Source organism: Periplaneta americana, chromosome 2, assembly GCF_040183065.1.
Source record: "Periplaneta americana isolate PAMFEO1 chromosome 2, P.americana_PAMFEO1_priV1, whole genome shotgun sequence".
Classification (NCBI taxonomy): Eukaryota; Metazoa; Arthropoda; class Insecta; order Blattodea; family Blattidae; genus Periplaneta; species Periplaneta americana.
The window spans coordinates 90898170-90916387 of record NC_091118.1 but is presented as its reverse complement, the minus strand read 5'-3'; the positions used below and the strand labels follow the sequence as shown (position 1 = coordinate 90916387).

General features: G+C 34.3%; 1 protein-coding gene across 1 annotated transcript; it reads left to right on the top strand.

Moving 5' to 3' along the window:
• The first annotated feature begins 2562 nt into the window (after window positions 1-2562).
• LOC138694416 (endocuticle structural glycoprotein SgAbd-1-like) lies at window positions 2563-18001 on the top strand. The gene is made up of 3 exons (XM_069818110.1): window positions 2563-2685; window positions 15214-15338; window positions 17291-18001. Exons 1-3 carry the CDS (start codon window positions 2674-2676, stop codon window positions 17553-17555), a joined length of 402 nt encoding a protein of 133 aa, XP_069674211.1. The 5' UTR covers window positions 2563-2673; the 3' UTR covers window positions 17556-18001.
• The last annotated feature ends 217 nt before the right edge of the window (window positions 18002-18218 follow it).

Here is an 18218-nt window from a genome sequence, read left to right as displayed (position 1 = left end):
GTAAACAGAGTATGAGAACGGAAGAATATCTGTATATTGTATCTGTAAACCAATCCTCCTTTCTCTTCGTCATCATCATTTTCTCCGTCTTCATAGCCTTTGTATTATCCACATTATGTCCATATTTATTTTTACCATATTTATGTTCATATTTTCTGTCTTCACCTCCATCTCGATCTTTTCGCTCTACATCTCCATCTTCATTTTGTCTGTCTTCAACTCAATCTCCTCCTTTCTGTCTTCATCTCCATCTGCATTTTCTGCTTCATCTTCATCTTAATCTTTCTGTCTTCCCATCCATTTTAATCTTTCTGTCTTCATCTCCATCTTCTTCTTTCAGTCTTCGTCTTCATCTGCATTTTCTCTCTTCCCATCCGTTTTAATCTTTCTGTCTTTCCATCCATTTTAATCTTTCTGTCTTAATCGCCATCTCCTTCTTTCTGTCTTCATCTCCATTATCCTTCTTATATGATCGATTTTTTACCGTTCATAATATTCCTTGACTTTATTTTTCCACCTCAGCGTTATTCAATATATTTTTGCTAGCGAACTCCAAAAATATATTTGTACCCCCAAACTGTATTGCAATTATATAAGAATTAAAAAATACTATGACTGATGTTATACTAAAAATAAAGTATTCGTACTATTATTATTATTAGTCTATTATTATTATTATTATTACTATTACTATTGATGATGATGATTATTATTATTATTATTATTATTATTATTATTATTATTATTATTATTATTATTATTATTATTAATTTCATACAGTAATTATTGATCCAGTAATAGTAATGATTTACGTAAAACGTCATTCAAGCAAGAAACAAGAGGTGGTATTGCAAAAGAAAGTATAATGCAATAATAATTATTAACAAGTATAATGAAATAAATGTCAACATTTTTACATATGTAATCAGTGGAATACACACACCTTAAGACAATCCCGCGTACCCCTGGGGGTGTAGTATAGTACAATATAACATAACATAATATAACAAACATAAACATAACATAATATAAAGCATTTCTTAATGTACACATCTTTTCGTGTCATGTTTCCTTAAATTAAAGTATGAATGAGTATTACAAATATTCTAAACAGATTACACGTATATAACTTAAACTCTCTAATGATATAGTGATTCCTGATAAAATGTATTGAGATTTGACTTATTACTATTGAGGCGTTTTGTATACAGATGACCTCATTGTGATTACAAGAATAAATAACGGCATGATTTGTTTCATTAATCACTTAAAATGTCAACTGTAACTGCAGTTATAAAATGAAATAATTAGTAATTTAATGTAATCGATTTATGACTTACAGTAACGTTTGATGTATGTCAAATGACAAAGGAATAGTAGAGATATGAAAAGGTGAGAATGACGTAGTCCTAAGCCACACAGACAAAATTTTACAGGAGAACGTGTTAAAGGTTTAGAGTCCAATGCTATTAAGTGCTGTACCATAATATCTTCGGCTTATATTTACGTCCTTTGTTGAATAATTTATATAATATTCTGATAGTAGCTTCCCCATATGTGTAAGAAATGAACTCGCACAAAAAATATTTTTGTTAAAAGTTTGGCTTCGGACTATCTCTTCTCAAACCTTCATTCAATATCATCGTTCGTTAAAACCCGAGAATTACAGTACAGTAATTGAATTTTCTTCTTATCGTACACTATTCATCATCATACACAATCTCGCTCTCGCGCTTGTGGAATACCCTACCCAGTGACATCAGAGACTGTCGGAATTTAGTAGCGTTCAAAAGCAAGCGTATTAAGCATTTTCTTACTGTGTAGAGTAGGTTTAATTTTTACCTAATCAATAAAAGAAATGCTTCCATCTTCTTAAATTTTACAATAAACTGTGTAGCTTTTATTAATCAGTTAATCTTTTAGTACTTTGATTTTTATTGTATTTGTAAATTTAATATTAATTGTAATCATAATTGTAACTGTATTCTTAATATTGTAGTTGTAATCTCCTGGTAGAGGGGAAGAGAAGACCTGATGGCCTTATCTCTACCAGGTTAAATAAATAAATAAATAAATAAATAAATAAATAAATAAATAAATAAATAAATAAATAAATAAATAAAATATTAGAATTTTTGTATAATAACAATAATAATGTGTTATTACTGTCTGCACAAAAATTACAACGATGTTCATTATATCGTAAATGAAACGCAGGAAACATAATTTTGTGAGGTGAAGGAAGTGGGGATCAAATATTTGATGTTATCGGTTGAAACTCCAGCATTAACTCAATGATGCATTGAAACCATTAAAAACACTTGCTTTTTATGCGCCATATAAGGAAGAAATCTCTTTGACAAATCTTTCAGCACTCAATTCTTCATGTGCCTCAAATGACGTCATCCCTGGCGCTATAATTATAATTATAATGAATACATTTTTATACTGAGCGTTGACAGACGCTCCCATTTGTCTGTGCAAGACCTGCATCTCTCCTTCCAACGAAAACGCCCTCTCCCCCTCTCTCACCTTCCCCGTGTGATCACTGGATTTGAGTCTGGGAAACTCGTTTCGGGATGCTAGCCGTATAAATAGAAGAGAATCGAACGGACTCCACATACACACATCAACCAGATCGCTGAAATCGCTCAGCTTCACAGCAACACAACAATGTTCAGATTGGTAAGTTTATCACTGCTGCCAACCGCTTTCTAATGTTCTTCCAGTGTGATGGCTATTAAGAGACTTAGATGTCAAAATATATTACTTCTCTTCCTTAAAGTATTTTCACTTTTTTATTAGTATTTCAAAATCTTGAATATATATCATGTTTATTTATATTTATATAAATATTATATTTGCAAAACTGACTAAATACAAAAGTAAAACACACTATTAAAAAATTAAATTCATTTTGTTTCAAATAATATTAGAATACTATTTTTTCATAAAACAATATAATAAAATTATACCCCACTACTGAAGATTCTACGTACTTATAAATACAATAATTTTTCTTCTTTACTACTACTTGAAACTAATTTATTATTTATCTACAAAATTTAAATTAATTGGGTAGCGTATTATGCATATTATTGCATTTAATTACTTTTAACGCGCAACTTCTATATTCCATTTATAATAGAAACAAATTAAGAATTTTGTGGACTGGAAATTCGATTTTTACCATAGAAATGGTTACAGCACATCCGATAAATCAACAACGTGACCGAGTCCATTTCTATACATAAGAGGAGTGAGCATGTATTTTCTAAGCTTTCATGAATATTCAAATCGATTTGAATACGCTTATCTTACGGTTCCCCCGTCCACTGTTTTCATGCAATTTTCGACACGTATTGAAAACCATATTTAAACTTCAGTTTGGAAAGTAGTTATGTTGGTTAACCTATCATCTACATGTTTGCATCTTGGTCATCCATTAGACCATGGCTATAAACAACGAGGCGTATTAAACTTCATATTCTGGCTGTTAATGTAGAATTAAAACAAATACTGACTTTAGAAAAATATAAAATATTTTGTATTACTTTACAACATGACTTTTCAATATATAAGACTGCCCTCGCTCTTGGTAAAACAGATGACAGATCAAACAAATGACGGTCGTTCAAGCGCTTAGCGTATTGAAATTGTTTTGAATACGATACGCGTTTTGATACAACCCAATCCGTATTGAATACATCCGATCTCTCTTTTTAGATGTACTATCGACATTGAGACTCACATCGTTTAGAATTCCGGTTTTCATGAAAGTTTCAGTACGGTAAGCGTATTCAAATTGATTTGAATACTCCATGAAAACGTAGTAATAAATAACCGACTTAAAAGAGTATAATCCACGCGGGAGAGAGTTTTAAATATATTTAAAATAAATACGTAATATCATCCAGTTGTGCATTAACATGAAAACTAAATAAATGCGTGCACTAATACATGTGTAATCATTGAAAGTTAATACAAGGGGGGATTACTCACACACAGATGAATAAATAACTGTAACAATATTTACTGGATATGCCCATGTGCTTAAATACAGTATCCCAGGTAATTGTTAATATTGTCTGTGGCTAAGAAACAGTTTTTTTTCTTCTCTTAATACTATATTTGCTTTTTTTTTTTACTCTATGTTATTCCATTCGACAGAGCACTTAAATAGTACAGTATTTATTTACTCTAATTCGAATATCCTAATTATTGTACAGACGTTACATGGAATTATATGAATTTCCTCAAAACTCCCGTCATATTTTATTTTTATTTTTTAATAAACAATTATAATTTTGAACTATACACATTCTGAATACAGTTGTAACTATTTTTCTGGCACAAAATATCAGGAGTAAAATCATATGTAATTTTATCTACATAATATGACTCTGTCGATTTTTAATAAATAACAATAATTATAAAGTAACAATATTAATCATCTCTATAAAATGTTTATACGCCATCCATGCCTGCTTTGTATCACAAAGAAAATTAACATTTTAGTGGCAAAGATATGAATTTCCTGACTTAGGCTTAACTTTTGACGTAATATCCGATCTTTAAAATGAATATATTTAATTAAATTCTTAAAAATCGCCATTATCACCTAACAGAAACTGTTATGAGTCCAAATATTCTCCTTATTAAAATATCTATTTCAAGCACTTATATGTTTCATTTGTTATATTTAAGTCTATCAGGCTTGAAAGCCGTAACAGTTCTTTTGGGACTAGTACTTGACAGGATGACGATGATGATGATGATGATGATGATGATATTTAAGTCTATGGCCATGATAATTACACATGGAAGATTGAGTGTAATAATTAGTTTATAAATAAGCAATTTCAATACTCTTGAAATAATGATCTGTTTCATGTGTTCAATTGCGCGTACCATATCCTATTTAACACAATACATTCTTAGTCTTTTCTTTTAAACATAGTCTTCATTTTTTTACTATGATTCCACATAATTCAAGGAACGACACCATTGTATACGGATTAAATAGGCCTGCAAGCTAACTTAATTATTTTAATTTCTTAAGCTTGAGCTGGATACCTTATGTAAGATTTCTTAAATAGTTGTACTCTATAACATAAATAAAGATCAATGAAACGTAAAAAGCGCAGATATGCAAAAGTTTCTTATTAAATGTGTGATAAATACAGTACATGCCGAGTTCCATAGAACTAACTCATTGTAAGAGAAGTAAATGTCACGACGGAGATGTGGGGAATTCTCCCTTCACTCTGTCAGAACGTGTCTTTCACATGATACGGTTCAGCAGAAGTCTTCCGACAACAGCCATGAAGCTATGGCTCCAAAAATGTAGAACACCTTGAACTCTACTCATTCTAATGAGTGAGTCGATGAATGTTTTCTCAGGTTTCACAGTAATAATCACAATTCCCAAGCTATGTTCTACTTTATCATAGTACATTTCATGTGAAAATTTGCGTTAGAAATTCTGCAATGTAGATCTTTGCAGATAACATAGAAAGCGAGCTAAGTGTCACATGGAAGTTTCGTAAAGAATATCACACTTTAGGTGTGTAGGATATTCAGATTCTTAGACTACAAATACTTTTTTCAGTTCGAAATTTAATGTTTTGACTGTAACTTCAATACATAAGTTCATACAAATCCAGCGCCTAAGGGAGATCCTTTTAACTTCCATAGCGAATAAGTTTGTATCTCTTGCAGTAGCGGCCGGTGATCGAAATCCTCGGTGAGACCAGATGCAACTAGTTTAAGTGCCTCGATAGGAAATGTTTATGATATTAATTATTATTGTTATTATATTATTATCATTATTACTGTATTATTATTATTACTATTATTAGTCTATTCTTATTACTATCAATGAAAAATAATAATTTCACTCACCAAATAAGCTGTTATGCTCTGAGTTTCAGTGATTGTTTCAGTGTGATGAAGCATCCCATATTATGTGTTGAAATTCTCCTTTCTTTCTTTTCTTTTTTTTTTCCTTTGACATCAACAAACAAGGCCAAGAGAAGTTTATTTTGCATCACATTACCACATAACCATTTATGTTGCCCATACCAGGATGCAATAGAAACTCGCGTTTTAAGATTATGTGTCAGAAAAATTATCAGCGATGTCGTAGGTATCTAGGTAGTCTCTCTCTCCTTATTTAAAAATTCCTTTCTTTCAGTATTATTTCTTCTCGAAAAAGGACACTCTAACAATGAATTAACTGCACCAGCATTATTTCTCTCATTTATTTCTGTTTATATTTTCCCAAAATACATAACAACATTGGCCCAGATTCACTACTGTACTACGAAGTACAATAGTAGAACATCCTCTGTCATAAACTGAGACATAATGGGAGAGAATCGAGTGGGTCTCTTCCTGCCAAAGAGCTGGAATTTTGTTATTTATGGCCTAGTTAGGAAGACAAGTCACCACTGCTATTCCCACCCCACTCTACCCTTGAGGCCGGCCCATGGATGGGACGGGTGAAACCTGACCAGGCCAGCCGAATTGTGCCTCAGCTACAACGTTTTAAGCGTAAACTCAAAGCCCGCGAAAGGACATGAAATGCATTAAGCCAGACCCGGCACGAACGATTCTGGCTTTGTTTTGTTTTATTGGGTTATTTTACGACGCTTTATCAACATCTAGGTTATTTAGCGTCTGAATGAAATGAAGGTGATAATGCCGGTGAAATGAGTCCGGGGTCCAGCACCGAAAGTTACCCAGCATTTGCTCGTATTGGGTTGAGGGAAAACTCCGGAAAAAATCTCAACCAGGTAACTTGCCCCGACCGGGAATCGAACCCGGGCCACCTGGTTTCGCGGCCTCGATTCTGGCCTCAGGAACAAATTTTACTGCAAAACAGGTCTATATACATCACAAGCCAGACCCGGCACGAGGAATCCTGGCCTCAGGAACAAATTTTACTGCAAAACAGGTCTATATACATCATAAACCAAACCCGGCACGAATGATCCCGGCCTCAGGAACAAATTTTACTGCAAAACAGATCTATATACATCAAAGTTTTCAAATGCTTCCACAGCGATATATGCTTTATTCAAATAACTAATACATTATATAAAAACACAAAATTTGATTTCAGTTAACCCAAGTGACTGAGGCCCGGCCTCACTTGCCTCAGTCAATCAGCCGCCACTGATCTCTTGTTCTATAAATCTATTGAAACATTTTTAACGGAAAAAAATAATTTGTTCGGTGCTAACTGAATATATGATACATTAATTCTCTAAAAAAATATTCTTTGAAATTGTTTGGTGTGTACGTCGATAAAAAGACTTGGAAAGCTCATTATTATGTGGCAGTTAAATAATCTAGAATGCTGTATCTTCTTAGAAACTCGATGAATTTTATAATTCAGAATTATTTGAAAGTTGCGTATTTTCCTTACTTATAGTCCATTACTAAATATGGATTAATCCTTTGGGAAAGACTAGACATAGTGATGAAATTCTTTATTAAAATAAAGGCTATAAGAACCTAAACAAACTCAACGTCTTTAGCACACTGTAGGTCTCTTTTCATTGAAGTAAAAAATTTGATTGTAACATGTGTCTATATATTTCACTTATTAATGTAAATACATATCTACATTATAATTTACATCTTTTGTAATTTCGTAGTTATGTCCTTTTTTTTAGTTTATTTATACACACTTTAATATCTAGTTCACATCACTTTTATAGCATCTTTGGGTATACCAGTAGGCCGTGAACTCTTGTTGTGATTGTTTCTCTAAACTATTAAAAAAAGAAGAGGCGAGGAGGGAGGGTGAATTAGGAACGAAATTTCAGCATAAGTATGGTGGGGATATTTTAGTGGCATTTATGTCGAAAGGGGAATATTGGGGGATTAGTGATAGGGCCGGAATAATTAACGAGGATTTCGGAGGTAATCGGAGCTGGACGCAGAGATTTCACTGAGGAGAAGTCAGAAAAGCGGTTTCCACTTTAAAGAACAATAAGCCACTGGCGTAGCTAAGTCGGTTCAATTCCCGCTTGAGCTGATTACCTGGTTGGAGTTTTCCAACGTTTTCCTTAATCGTAAGGCGAATATCAGGTAATATATGGCGAATCCTAAGCCTCATATCGCTAAATACTATCTCGTGATCACCAATCCCATCGATGCTAAATGACCTAGTAGTTAATACAGCGTCTTAAAAATAACTAAAAAAAAAAAGAACAAAGAAAACCACTCTGGGATGGCTTGCCAGCAGAAGATTTTAAGGCGGCAAATGTCAATAAGGAATTTTTGTAAAGTGTACAAACGGTGTTTAATGATTTATTTAAGAACGGGAAATACCGGACAATTTTGGCTGCACTGATCATTCACCCCACTTATCAAAGAAAGGGTTCGTTTGGACCTCTAAACTTTTATAGAGAAGTGACCTTACTACCTACTATGGGCAAAATTTATTGTAAAATATTGTATGAATGAATAATTGAGCAGCTCTCTCGACATGGAAAAATTTCAAAATTTCAGGTGGGTTTTATGTCGCAGCACAGTCGGTAACATATTTATTATGGATTCACTGAAACAGAAACAATTGTCTAATAAAGGAGGGATATTGAACTGCGCTTTCGTGGATTTTCGAAACATTTCCAATACTGTGGAGAGTAGTAGCCATGTCGGGTAAGATGATTAGGGCGTTCCAGGGCATATATGAAAAAGTGGAATTTTGTGTTAAGTACGACACGGACAGTGTACCTGAGAGCGTTACCTGTCACAAAGGAATGCAACAAGATTGAATATTTTGTCCCTTACTTTTTAACCAGTTTATTGACGATATAACGGAGGTTATGTTACGAGAGAACATTGACGCCTTCGTTATAAGGGAGGAAAATATTCCATTACTGTTATACGCTGTCGATTTGACTTCCGTGTTCTAGAAGCGTTAAGGGTTTACGGAAAAATATTAAATAAGCTTCAAGTATACTCTGGAGAGAGGGGATTGAGGGTAAATACAGAAAAGACGGACGGACTATAATCTTTAAGAATGGATGTGTTTACAGTAAAACGGAAACTTAGCATACGAGGATCGAGCACTAAACAACGTGAAAGTTATTTTTTACCTAGGGGTAGCAATAATGATGAACGGAAAATGGAATAAACACATAGTCATTACAAAATACAGATCTTTGATAAAAACGATCGAAAGACTGAAGATACGCAACAAAGTCCCTGAAGTGTCACTAAGTTTGTTAGATACAGTGTAGGCTATAACGCGGTATTTAAGTCTAAAATACGTAAGGGGCAGAAATTTGGGCCTGAGGACGGACAGAAAAACTTAACCAGGTAAAAATCGACTTTTTAAAAATGGATAGGCTAATGGGGATCAATAGAGGAACGGTTAACAGTGGAATCCTAAGAGAATTCTGTCGCCATGGAGACTTAATATCATTAAGATAAAGGGTTTAAAATATTACCAGAGGATGTGCATTGAAATCACTCTCTTATTAGAGCGGTTTGATACAGAGAGTCACTCGGGAGGAGAGATCAAGTAACCTGGTAGGTAGATTACGCAGAAGGTTGGAGGAAATAGGCATGGAATGTAAAATCTAGAGAGGTTACAGTAATAAGCGAAATGTCTGGGAAAGCCAAGAAACGCCTCTGCTGTGCCGTGGCTGAGTGGTCAGAACTTCAGCCCATCACGCAGGCGGCCCGGTCAAGCCTGGGATTTTTCATTGAAAGACCCATAGTGACACCTGTAGCGGACAAGGTCGCAGTGGGGGTTTCTCTCGAGGTTATCCCGTTTTCTCAAATCAGGCATCTACATCATTCCGTCAACATCTTTCCATTTCTTCATCATTCCATAGCATTTCCCGAACACCAGCTGGTAACACACAGAGGAGGCTAGCCTAGGGACAATTGGGGTTGTCTTCCGAATCCTGAGTACGCAGTGAACCTTAGTGTGGATTTGGAAATGCGCCTAGCTTGAGGGTCAGAGCAACAAATTTAATAAGGTTGGCCCCTCCTTCAATTATTCAATTCAAAAAGCACCTGGAGATTACAGACAGGCAAATAATACAAGGAGAATGTAGGGATGAGGTTGCTCTGGAGATACACTGGAAACTTTTTGTGTTTGTATTGAATTGTTTTACATCTGTTTTTATTCACACATTATTAAAATTTAAAATGTTACTCGTGACTGAAAGGATCAAACAAACATTGTCTAATCTATTTTTATAGAAAATACATGACTTTACATCATAATGTGTATGAGAAAACATATATTTATACATTAACAGTTAGAAACACTTTCGTGTTATTTTTTCATTCACGCTGTAAACAGTTGGTAGGCCTACTTTGTGGGATAACCTTTATTTTTAGTGACAGCATCAATTCTGCGGGACATTGAGTCCACAAGACGTTTTAGTTCTTCCTTGCTCATGATCCGAAACCAGCTGTGAATAGTGGCATCAATGAATTGAGTTTTGCTGCTGGAATTTTTTTAGACACCAAATTTTTTAACCTTGACCACAAGTTTTAAATTGGATTAAGATGAGGACTATTCCCAGGCCACTTTAACACCTTGATGTTTTTCTGTTGAAACCATTGCATAACACCCTTGGCAGTATGGCATGGATCACCATCTTGTTGAAATACAAAGTCATCACAATTTGAGTGTAAGTCGGCAATGGATAACATCAATTTCACTTCCAGCATATCTTTTCTGTATTTTTCCGTGTTCAAGTTCCCTTGAAAAATTTGAAGTCTTCTTACTCCATTCCTGGACATGCATCCCCAGATCATGAGAGCAACAGGATGTTTCATGGTTGCGATGAGACACTCAGGATTCAAGGTTTCTCCATTTCGTCGACGAAGGTATTTGGTTCCGTCACTTTCAAATATGGAAATCCTTGTTTCATCGCTCCATATCACTTCCGCACAGTCATCACTGGTCCATGATTGATAATTTTTGCACCATTTTACACGATTTTCTCGTTGTCTTTTGCTGAGAAATTGCTTTTTTCTGAGCGCTCTTGCTTTCAGTTCATTGTGGAATTACTTCCTTTGAAGATTTCTCGCAGAAATATTATGTCCACTGCTGTGTAGAACTTCCTGTACCTCTTTAGAATATTTCTTTCCATCTTTCAGTGCCAATCGACAAATCTGCCTCACATGTCATGGACTTACTTTAGGTTTTCTACCAGTCCTAGCGCTGTTTTACAAGATTTTGTGGATTTGTACCTCTGCCATACCTTCTGTATGCCAGACACTGTAGCACCATTACCAAGCTTCCTTGCAATTTCCTTGAATGTGTAGTCTTCTTCTCGAAGCGTGACTGCCCTACTTCGATTAGAAAGTGTTCAGTCCTTTCGTGGAGCCATTGTGATAACATTATTATCAATAAAGTTTGTGGTGAAGAAATCAGGTGATAACCGAACGAAATTTTGTCAGACTAATGATTGAAACACACTAATAATGTCCATATTTTATGCTAACAGAGCTCAACAATGCTCCTAATGACAAAAATAATCTTAAAATCACCAGTGGACCAATTTTATTAAGTAAATAATGGGAAATTAAAATTAAATCTGAAATTAACATTTAGATCTAAACGATAAGAACATAATTCTCAATATAATCACTATTTATTGTTAAAATATTAAGAATTTAAAAAAAATACCTTTATTAAAACTCCGTAATTGACGAATCAGTCATGAGTAATATTTTAAAATGTATAAATCTGTGAATAAATACATATGTTATAATAATTAATTACAAAAAAAAAGTTTCCAGAATTATGGCCACCAGTGTACAGTCGATGTACAAAACGAATTTGGGAACAGAGTTATATTCGTACCTCTATAAAGGAAGCAGAGAGAGCAGGCTGGACTTAGCCTGGTTTCGTCTAGGAGCATGGAAGATACTTCAAATCGTCAACGAAGTGGGGACGAGAATATGTCCTCCGCGGTAAAGGCGAGATATCGCACCGTATTTTATCGGAGTGTGAAGCCACATAAACTCTGACGAAACGATACCTGCCAGAGACTAAATCTAGCAGGGAGCACCTGGCAACATTATGATATATTGAACATCACCAAATTCTTTGAGAGAGTGAAGAAATTTATGCCAAAAGTTCAAAGACTCAGAGAGAAACTGGCCGAGAGGGAGGAGGCAGAGAAAATAAGGGGAAGAGTTATTAATAGTGTTGCATGGGTAATAATATTACTGGATACAAATAGGGTATATTAGGATGTAAATGTTCTTCTCTTTCACTGTGTTTTTGTATCTCTTTTAAAGTAGAAAGAGTGGCCTTTCCTATTGTCATATGCAACACATTGCTAGTTTTCATTCTGATTTGAATTTTTAATGAATATGATAATGGTGAGTAAGGCGGTGATGATTCATGGTATATACAATTCCAATCTGGAATTTATTTTTATGACTAAGGGAAACCATGTAGATGGCCACGGGGTTTGAACAGTCCATTTTTGTAATATGGTACTAGGCAGCAGAAATTTTGTAGTGTATCTAAATGCAGACTTAGTAATTCTATGGACAGTTATGAGGTAATACCTTTATTTTTTTTTATTTTTACGGCAGTTGCTTATATAAATAAGAAAAGATTTAAGGGAAGAATTTCCGGATAGATATGTCGTTTTGTAACATTATTGTATTTGTTATTAAAATTCCGTAAGTTAAATATAATTTGACTTTATACGAATATATTGCATCCGTAATGCTCGAAGACTGTAAATTAAACTGAATTAGAAGCCACGCATTACCTTAATAAATAAGCTCAATAATGAATGCATATTCTATAAACGAAACAAAACATTGATGTTATTAAATATGAACAGATTTAACCGAAATTCAGAATATTTGGAATCAGAAATAGATTATTGCAGTTCCAATTATTTAAAAGCTGGAACAATACCGAAGTCACTCAACTCACAACCGAAAAAACAAATGTTATACTTACAATAATTCAGAAGCAACACGAACGTTTTCAGTCTTGAAAGAAAATGTGCATAACTTGGGAGTTGCGATAAAAAATTAAGGACTACTTTACAGAATCGATAAACTTTTAAGCATATTATTAAGTTGAATATGAGGAACTCTTTGCCCTAATAGTTTAATTGACTTTTGTGTAGTATTTACTGAACACTGCTATTTGTTTGCATTTTGTTACAAGATTTTTACACAAAGGTAAAGGTATGTCAAATGCGACACTTGGGGGCATGATGGTAGAGCACTATGCTTTCTTGATCTCGGCACTAAGGGTGATTAACTAAATAGGACTAGCATTCCACTTAGGGAAACGGGGTTTGAAATCGGTAACAAGACTTATTTATTATTATTATTATTATTATTGTTATTATTATTAAATATTCGTATTAGACTTTTGGGTTTTTTACCTTGTCCCGGAACTTGACTGGAGTATGCAGACGTAAGAAACCCGCCCCTCTGGCCTTACCTATCTTCATTATGATTGAACCTGTATGAAGATCCAAAATCTTGAAAATGTCAAGTCTAATTCTGATCACATTCGCTGTGAAAGCATAAAAACGCTAACAATAATAATATTTGCTGTCTGATAGGAAAGTATATGTATACCATGAGTTATTTTATACCCTGTCTGAACAGAATTACAGAAACAAAAATAAATATAAGTAGAATACAACAGGCCTCCAAGTACAAATCCTATATTTGGAATACGTACGCAGCGCACTACTATGCTTCCTTTACCGTCAATTGTGTCCTTGTGAAATTAAGATTTTCTCAGAAATATTATTACACATTGTTCATATAATTGCGACGTAGAGTACTGTCAAATAATCTATACCTACAATAGATTCTCAGAATTGCCAACGTATTCTCTGACTCCGTGTTTAACGGGCCGGGAGGTGATGTAATACAGCCAATCCTACAGCAGGCTACATCTATACCCCACATAATAAACACGCCTGTTAATGATCACGGAGTTTGAAATAATTATGTGTATATTCTGTCTTCCATTGTAGGTTAAACTGTAGAGTTTTTAATTATAAATTAAACAAAATCGCATTCTATTTCAGTCAGAAACAGGAGAGATATCACACTACATGGAAGAGGGCACCTATGGTCCTTGTCTTCTATCATATCTAAAGTGTTAAACTTATTACCACAATACTAGGAAGTCCTGACATTTCTGAGTATCAGGCCGAAATGGTCAAAGTATCCAAAATTTGGTATGTGATAAACTGATGATTATGATTCTAATGACACTAAATATTTTATGTTATCCATTACAGCGTGATTCACCTATGTAAATATTGTTTATTAAATTTTAATTACTTCAACAAAAGCAATAAATTTATTTATACCTTAAAATCACTTTGAGCAAGACTTTCGAACCTTCATAAAAGTAGATGTAAGAATTACATATATAACGAATTATAAAAAATTCTCGCCACAGTGAACATCGTTTAAGATACACATCACACGTCATAAATAGTTCCATGTTGGGTAGGCTATAATTTTTCCTGTAGTTGAGAGAAAGATATTTAATTTCTTTCAAAATTGGAACTCCTTTCCACATTCTTTTCATCTATTGAGCAGTAATTTCATAAAATGTATGTACAGTAGTTACAGTAGCATACATTCTGCGAAACTGAGTATTCATTAATTTCTTTAATATTTTAAATAAAACAGGTTGTTGTTGTTTAGTCAATTGTTCGAAGATAGGTCTGAACCTCACAAGTGATACCAACAAGGCATCACTTATGAGACAACTAGGCCAGGAGGTAATGGGATAGAGTGACCAGTTGCTTTCCCCCTCCATTGCGTACATCGTTCATTAGCTATATATTACACTAATCAGATGTCAGAATAAAACAAGCATATTTTTTATATTTCCATCGGACTTGGAAACGAGCTTCACTGACACAGAACATTTTAATTTCTATTCCATTAATTAGGTCAATTTATTCATTCACTCCGGCATTATTTAATCATTTTAATTAACTTCCTTAATTAATTCAGCTATGGTATCCATTTGTTCATTCCCTCATTTAATAATTTTCCCATTAACTAATTTACTTATTGATTTATTCATTATATTATTGATAAATGTATTATAATTTATTCATTCACGTCCACCTTCATTTATCCGAGAGCTCAGCTGAGGTCAAGGTGATGGAACTGGGGTCATTAATACCAATCTGTTAAACTTTACATCCGCAGGTACTTGTCGCAAGTGTGGTGGTTGCTGTTTTGGGCGCCCCACCCAAGTCCTACAATTCCGGCAACGAAATCCCCATTATCTCCCAGGAAACCGAAGTGAATGGTGACGGATCTTTCAAGTACAGGTAAGCATCGGCTTGGCTAACAGACACGAAATATCGCTATCGCTTAATTCTCTTCGGAAAAATTCATTTTGTTTGTCGAGAAGAAAGTTCCAGGTTTCATTCCCTTATGCAACGCTTGCTAACAACAAGGCGTCTGTGTTCCGTCATGGAATGCACAAACATTCAAAATGACAAACTATCAGTGTCACAACTATAAAAGAAACCAGTTGCAAAATGATCTTTGAAATATTAGAGTCTATCTATACCGACATCTTAACACTGAGAAAAAATTAGCATTAAGGATATTACTAAACAGTTACTTATTTGTAAGGAGGTTGCTTTGAAAAATAAAAGTACAGATACCGGTACAGTACCGTATTTCTCTAATTTTCATTCTGTATGCATAAGTCAGTCTTAGTCAAATATTGTACTCATACAATGTAAATTAATGATATTTAGCGCCGTTTTAGGTAAAAAAAAAATAATAATAATAATAATAATAATAATAATCATCATCATCATCATGAACATACTATCATATACATCCCGATGTAGATCCGTTGGTCTGTCAGAATAGATCCATACAGCAAAGTAGGTAAAGTCATCGATTTGTTATATTTGAAGAGTCTCTTTGCGAACAATTCTTCTCAACTTAAAAAAAAATACACAAACTCAACCACTTCGTTTTCTATTTAATGTTTATTTTTGTATGTTATAGGTATTTAAAAATATGTATTTACTTGCTCCATTACTTCATTATTGGATACGAGTTTAACATGACATATTACATAAATATTATATTATATCATATCAAGGGAGGCAAGAGGAACGAGGTAACGTCACGGACGGGAAAAGATATGAATGAAAGTGTAAGGAAAAGTGAGGGAATAATATACAAGAGAAAAGGGGAAGGTTAGGGAGAAGGTGAAGAAGTAACTGAAGTTGATATTAGAGATATTGAGAAAAGAATACCAAGTGCTTTTGGTAGGGAAATGGAAGTTAGTGTGAAGAACAGTGAGAGCAGAATACTATCAATGAAAGAGAGTAAGAAAAAGCGCAAACAAGTTAGGGGGAACAAAAGTGACAGAATAAGCACAGAGAAGAAAGTTAAGAATGTGGACACAAGGGTGAGAAAAGATACGAATGAAAGCGTGAGGGAAGAGTGAATGCCTGAGAATGAGGGTATTAATATATAAGTAAAAAGTGGAAGATGAAGAGTAGAAACCAAATGTGGAAAAAGCAGGAGGATTAACTAAAAGTGAATATTAGGGATATTGAGAGCAGAATACTAAGCACTGGTGATGCGGCAATGAAAGAGCATGAGAATACTGACAACAGAATACTTAGTGCTGTGAAAGTAGTGATGAAAGAAAGTGAGGAAAAGTGAGTACAAACAAGTCAGGGTGAAAAAAGTGATAGATTAAGTACAGAGACGGTGACAAGGAGAGAAGAAAGTTAGTGGAGTGAGACATATATGGAAGCAAAGAACTAAAGTAGATAAGATATAATAGTAGGCACGGAAGGAATGATAGTGGATAAGTGATGAAATATAAAAAATAACAGGTAAAAGCTTAGGATGGACAATGTAATAATGATAGTTACTAAAATAAATAGTGATAATAGGAAAATTATTATATAGACACTGCATAGGAATGATAGAAAGTAGTAGGTAAATTGTAATAAAGGAGAAAGTATAGAATAGTATTAGAACAAAGCTTAGAGAGTAGAGCGGCGTAAAAACTACACCGTGTTAGTTTAAACCTAACTCAAAATAGCTGCTATGAATATGCCTAAGATAATATTCTAATTCAATGACGCGGGTTATTCAAACATGAATAGGGTAGGAAAAATCAATAGTAAGGGAAAAACTGAATAGAAGCGGAACAGAATAACGAAATAATTTTGGGGAAATCTAGCGTTTTTTATATAAAAATTATCTTGATCTATAAAATATTCCACCATTTTTTTTACAGCTACGAAAGTGGTGACGGCACCAGGGTCCAGGAATCTGGGGCTCTCAAGGCTCTCGGACCCAAGGAGGAGGGCGAAGCTGTCCAAGGAAGTTTCTCCTTCGTAGCTCCAGACGGAACGAGCTACTCCGTTGTGTACACTGCCGACGAGAACGGATTCGTTCCCCAAGCCCCCCACCTTCCAGTCGCACCACCAATACCGGAAGCCATCCAGAGGTCCATCGAGTACAATCTGGCTCATCCCGAGGAAGACAAGAGTCAGAAATAGAAAATATCTACGTCTCCAGATTCGAGTTCCGACCCAAGGCAAACTGATGTGTCAAGTTGTGTGTTGTGAATGAATGCTTCTCAAGTTCCAGATTTTAACGGACAGACTTCCTACTTCTTTACTGCAGATTTTGCGAAAATATCTGTAGAAGAATATTTCGATAAGCGATGAAAGCAACATGGAGTAAGATGAAGATATGGTTGTATTTAAAATTATGTTTTATATTCGTATATGAACCAGTCTTCAAACCGCTCCTTTGCTTTCATCAAGATATTCTATTCCATTAACATCCAACAGTCTTTCAACTAGTCTGCCGTATGTTTAAATCTGTTGTGTACAAACCTAACGAAAATCTTAAAACATGTGCTGTATGTAAATATATATACATAACCTGTAATTGTAGCAAACAGTGAATGGAATAAAATTCCTCTTTTTCAATAACAGAAGTTATATTATTTCCCCCTTGCAATTGAAGTCTCAATAACACATTAATGTCAAATTATTTAATAATATGAGAAATGTGCAATAAATGTGTACAGTAGGCACCAGTATAGCTTATCCACGCAGTTTACATGTACTGACTTCGTTCCACTTATTCACGTAGTTACTCTCAAAATAGATACTTCACACCACAGAATTAATAACTTCGGGCATCTATTCCTG

Bases quoted from the DNA above. Each gene is read 5' to 3' on its own strand.
- LOC138694416 (XM_069818110.1), top strand. The intron at 15,339-17,290 runs GTAAGCATCGGC...TTTTTTTTACAG, and splicing joins GACGGATCTTTCAAGTACAG to CTACGAAAGTGGTGACGGCA.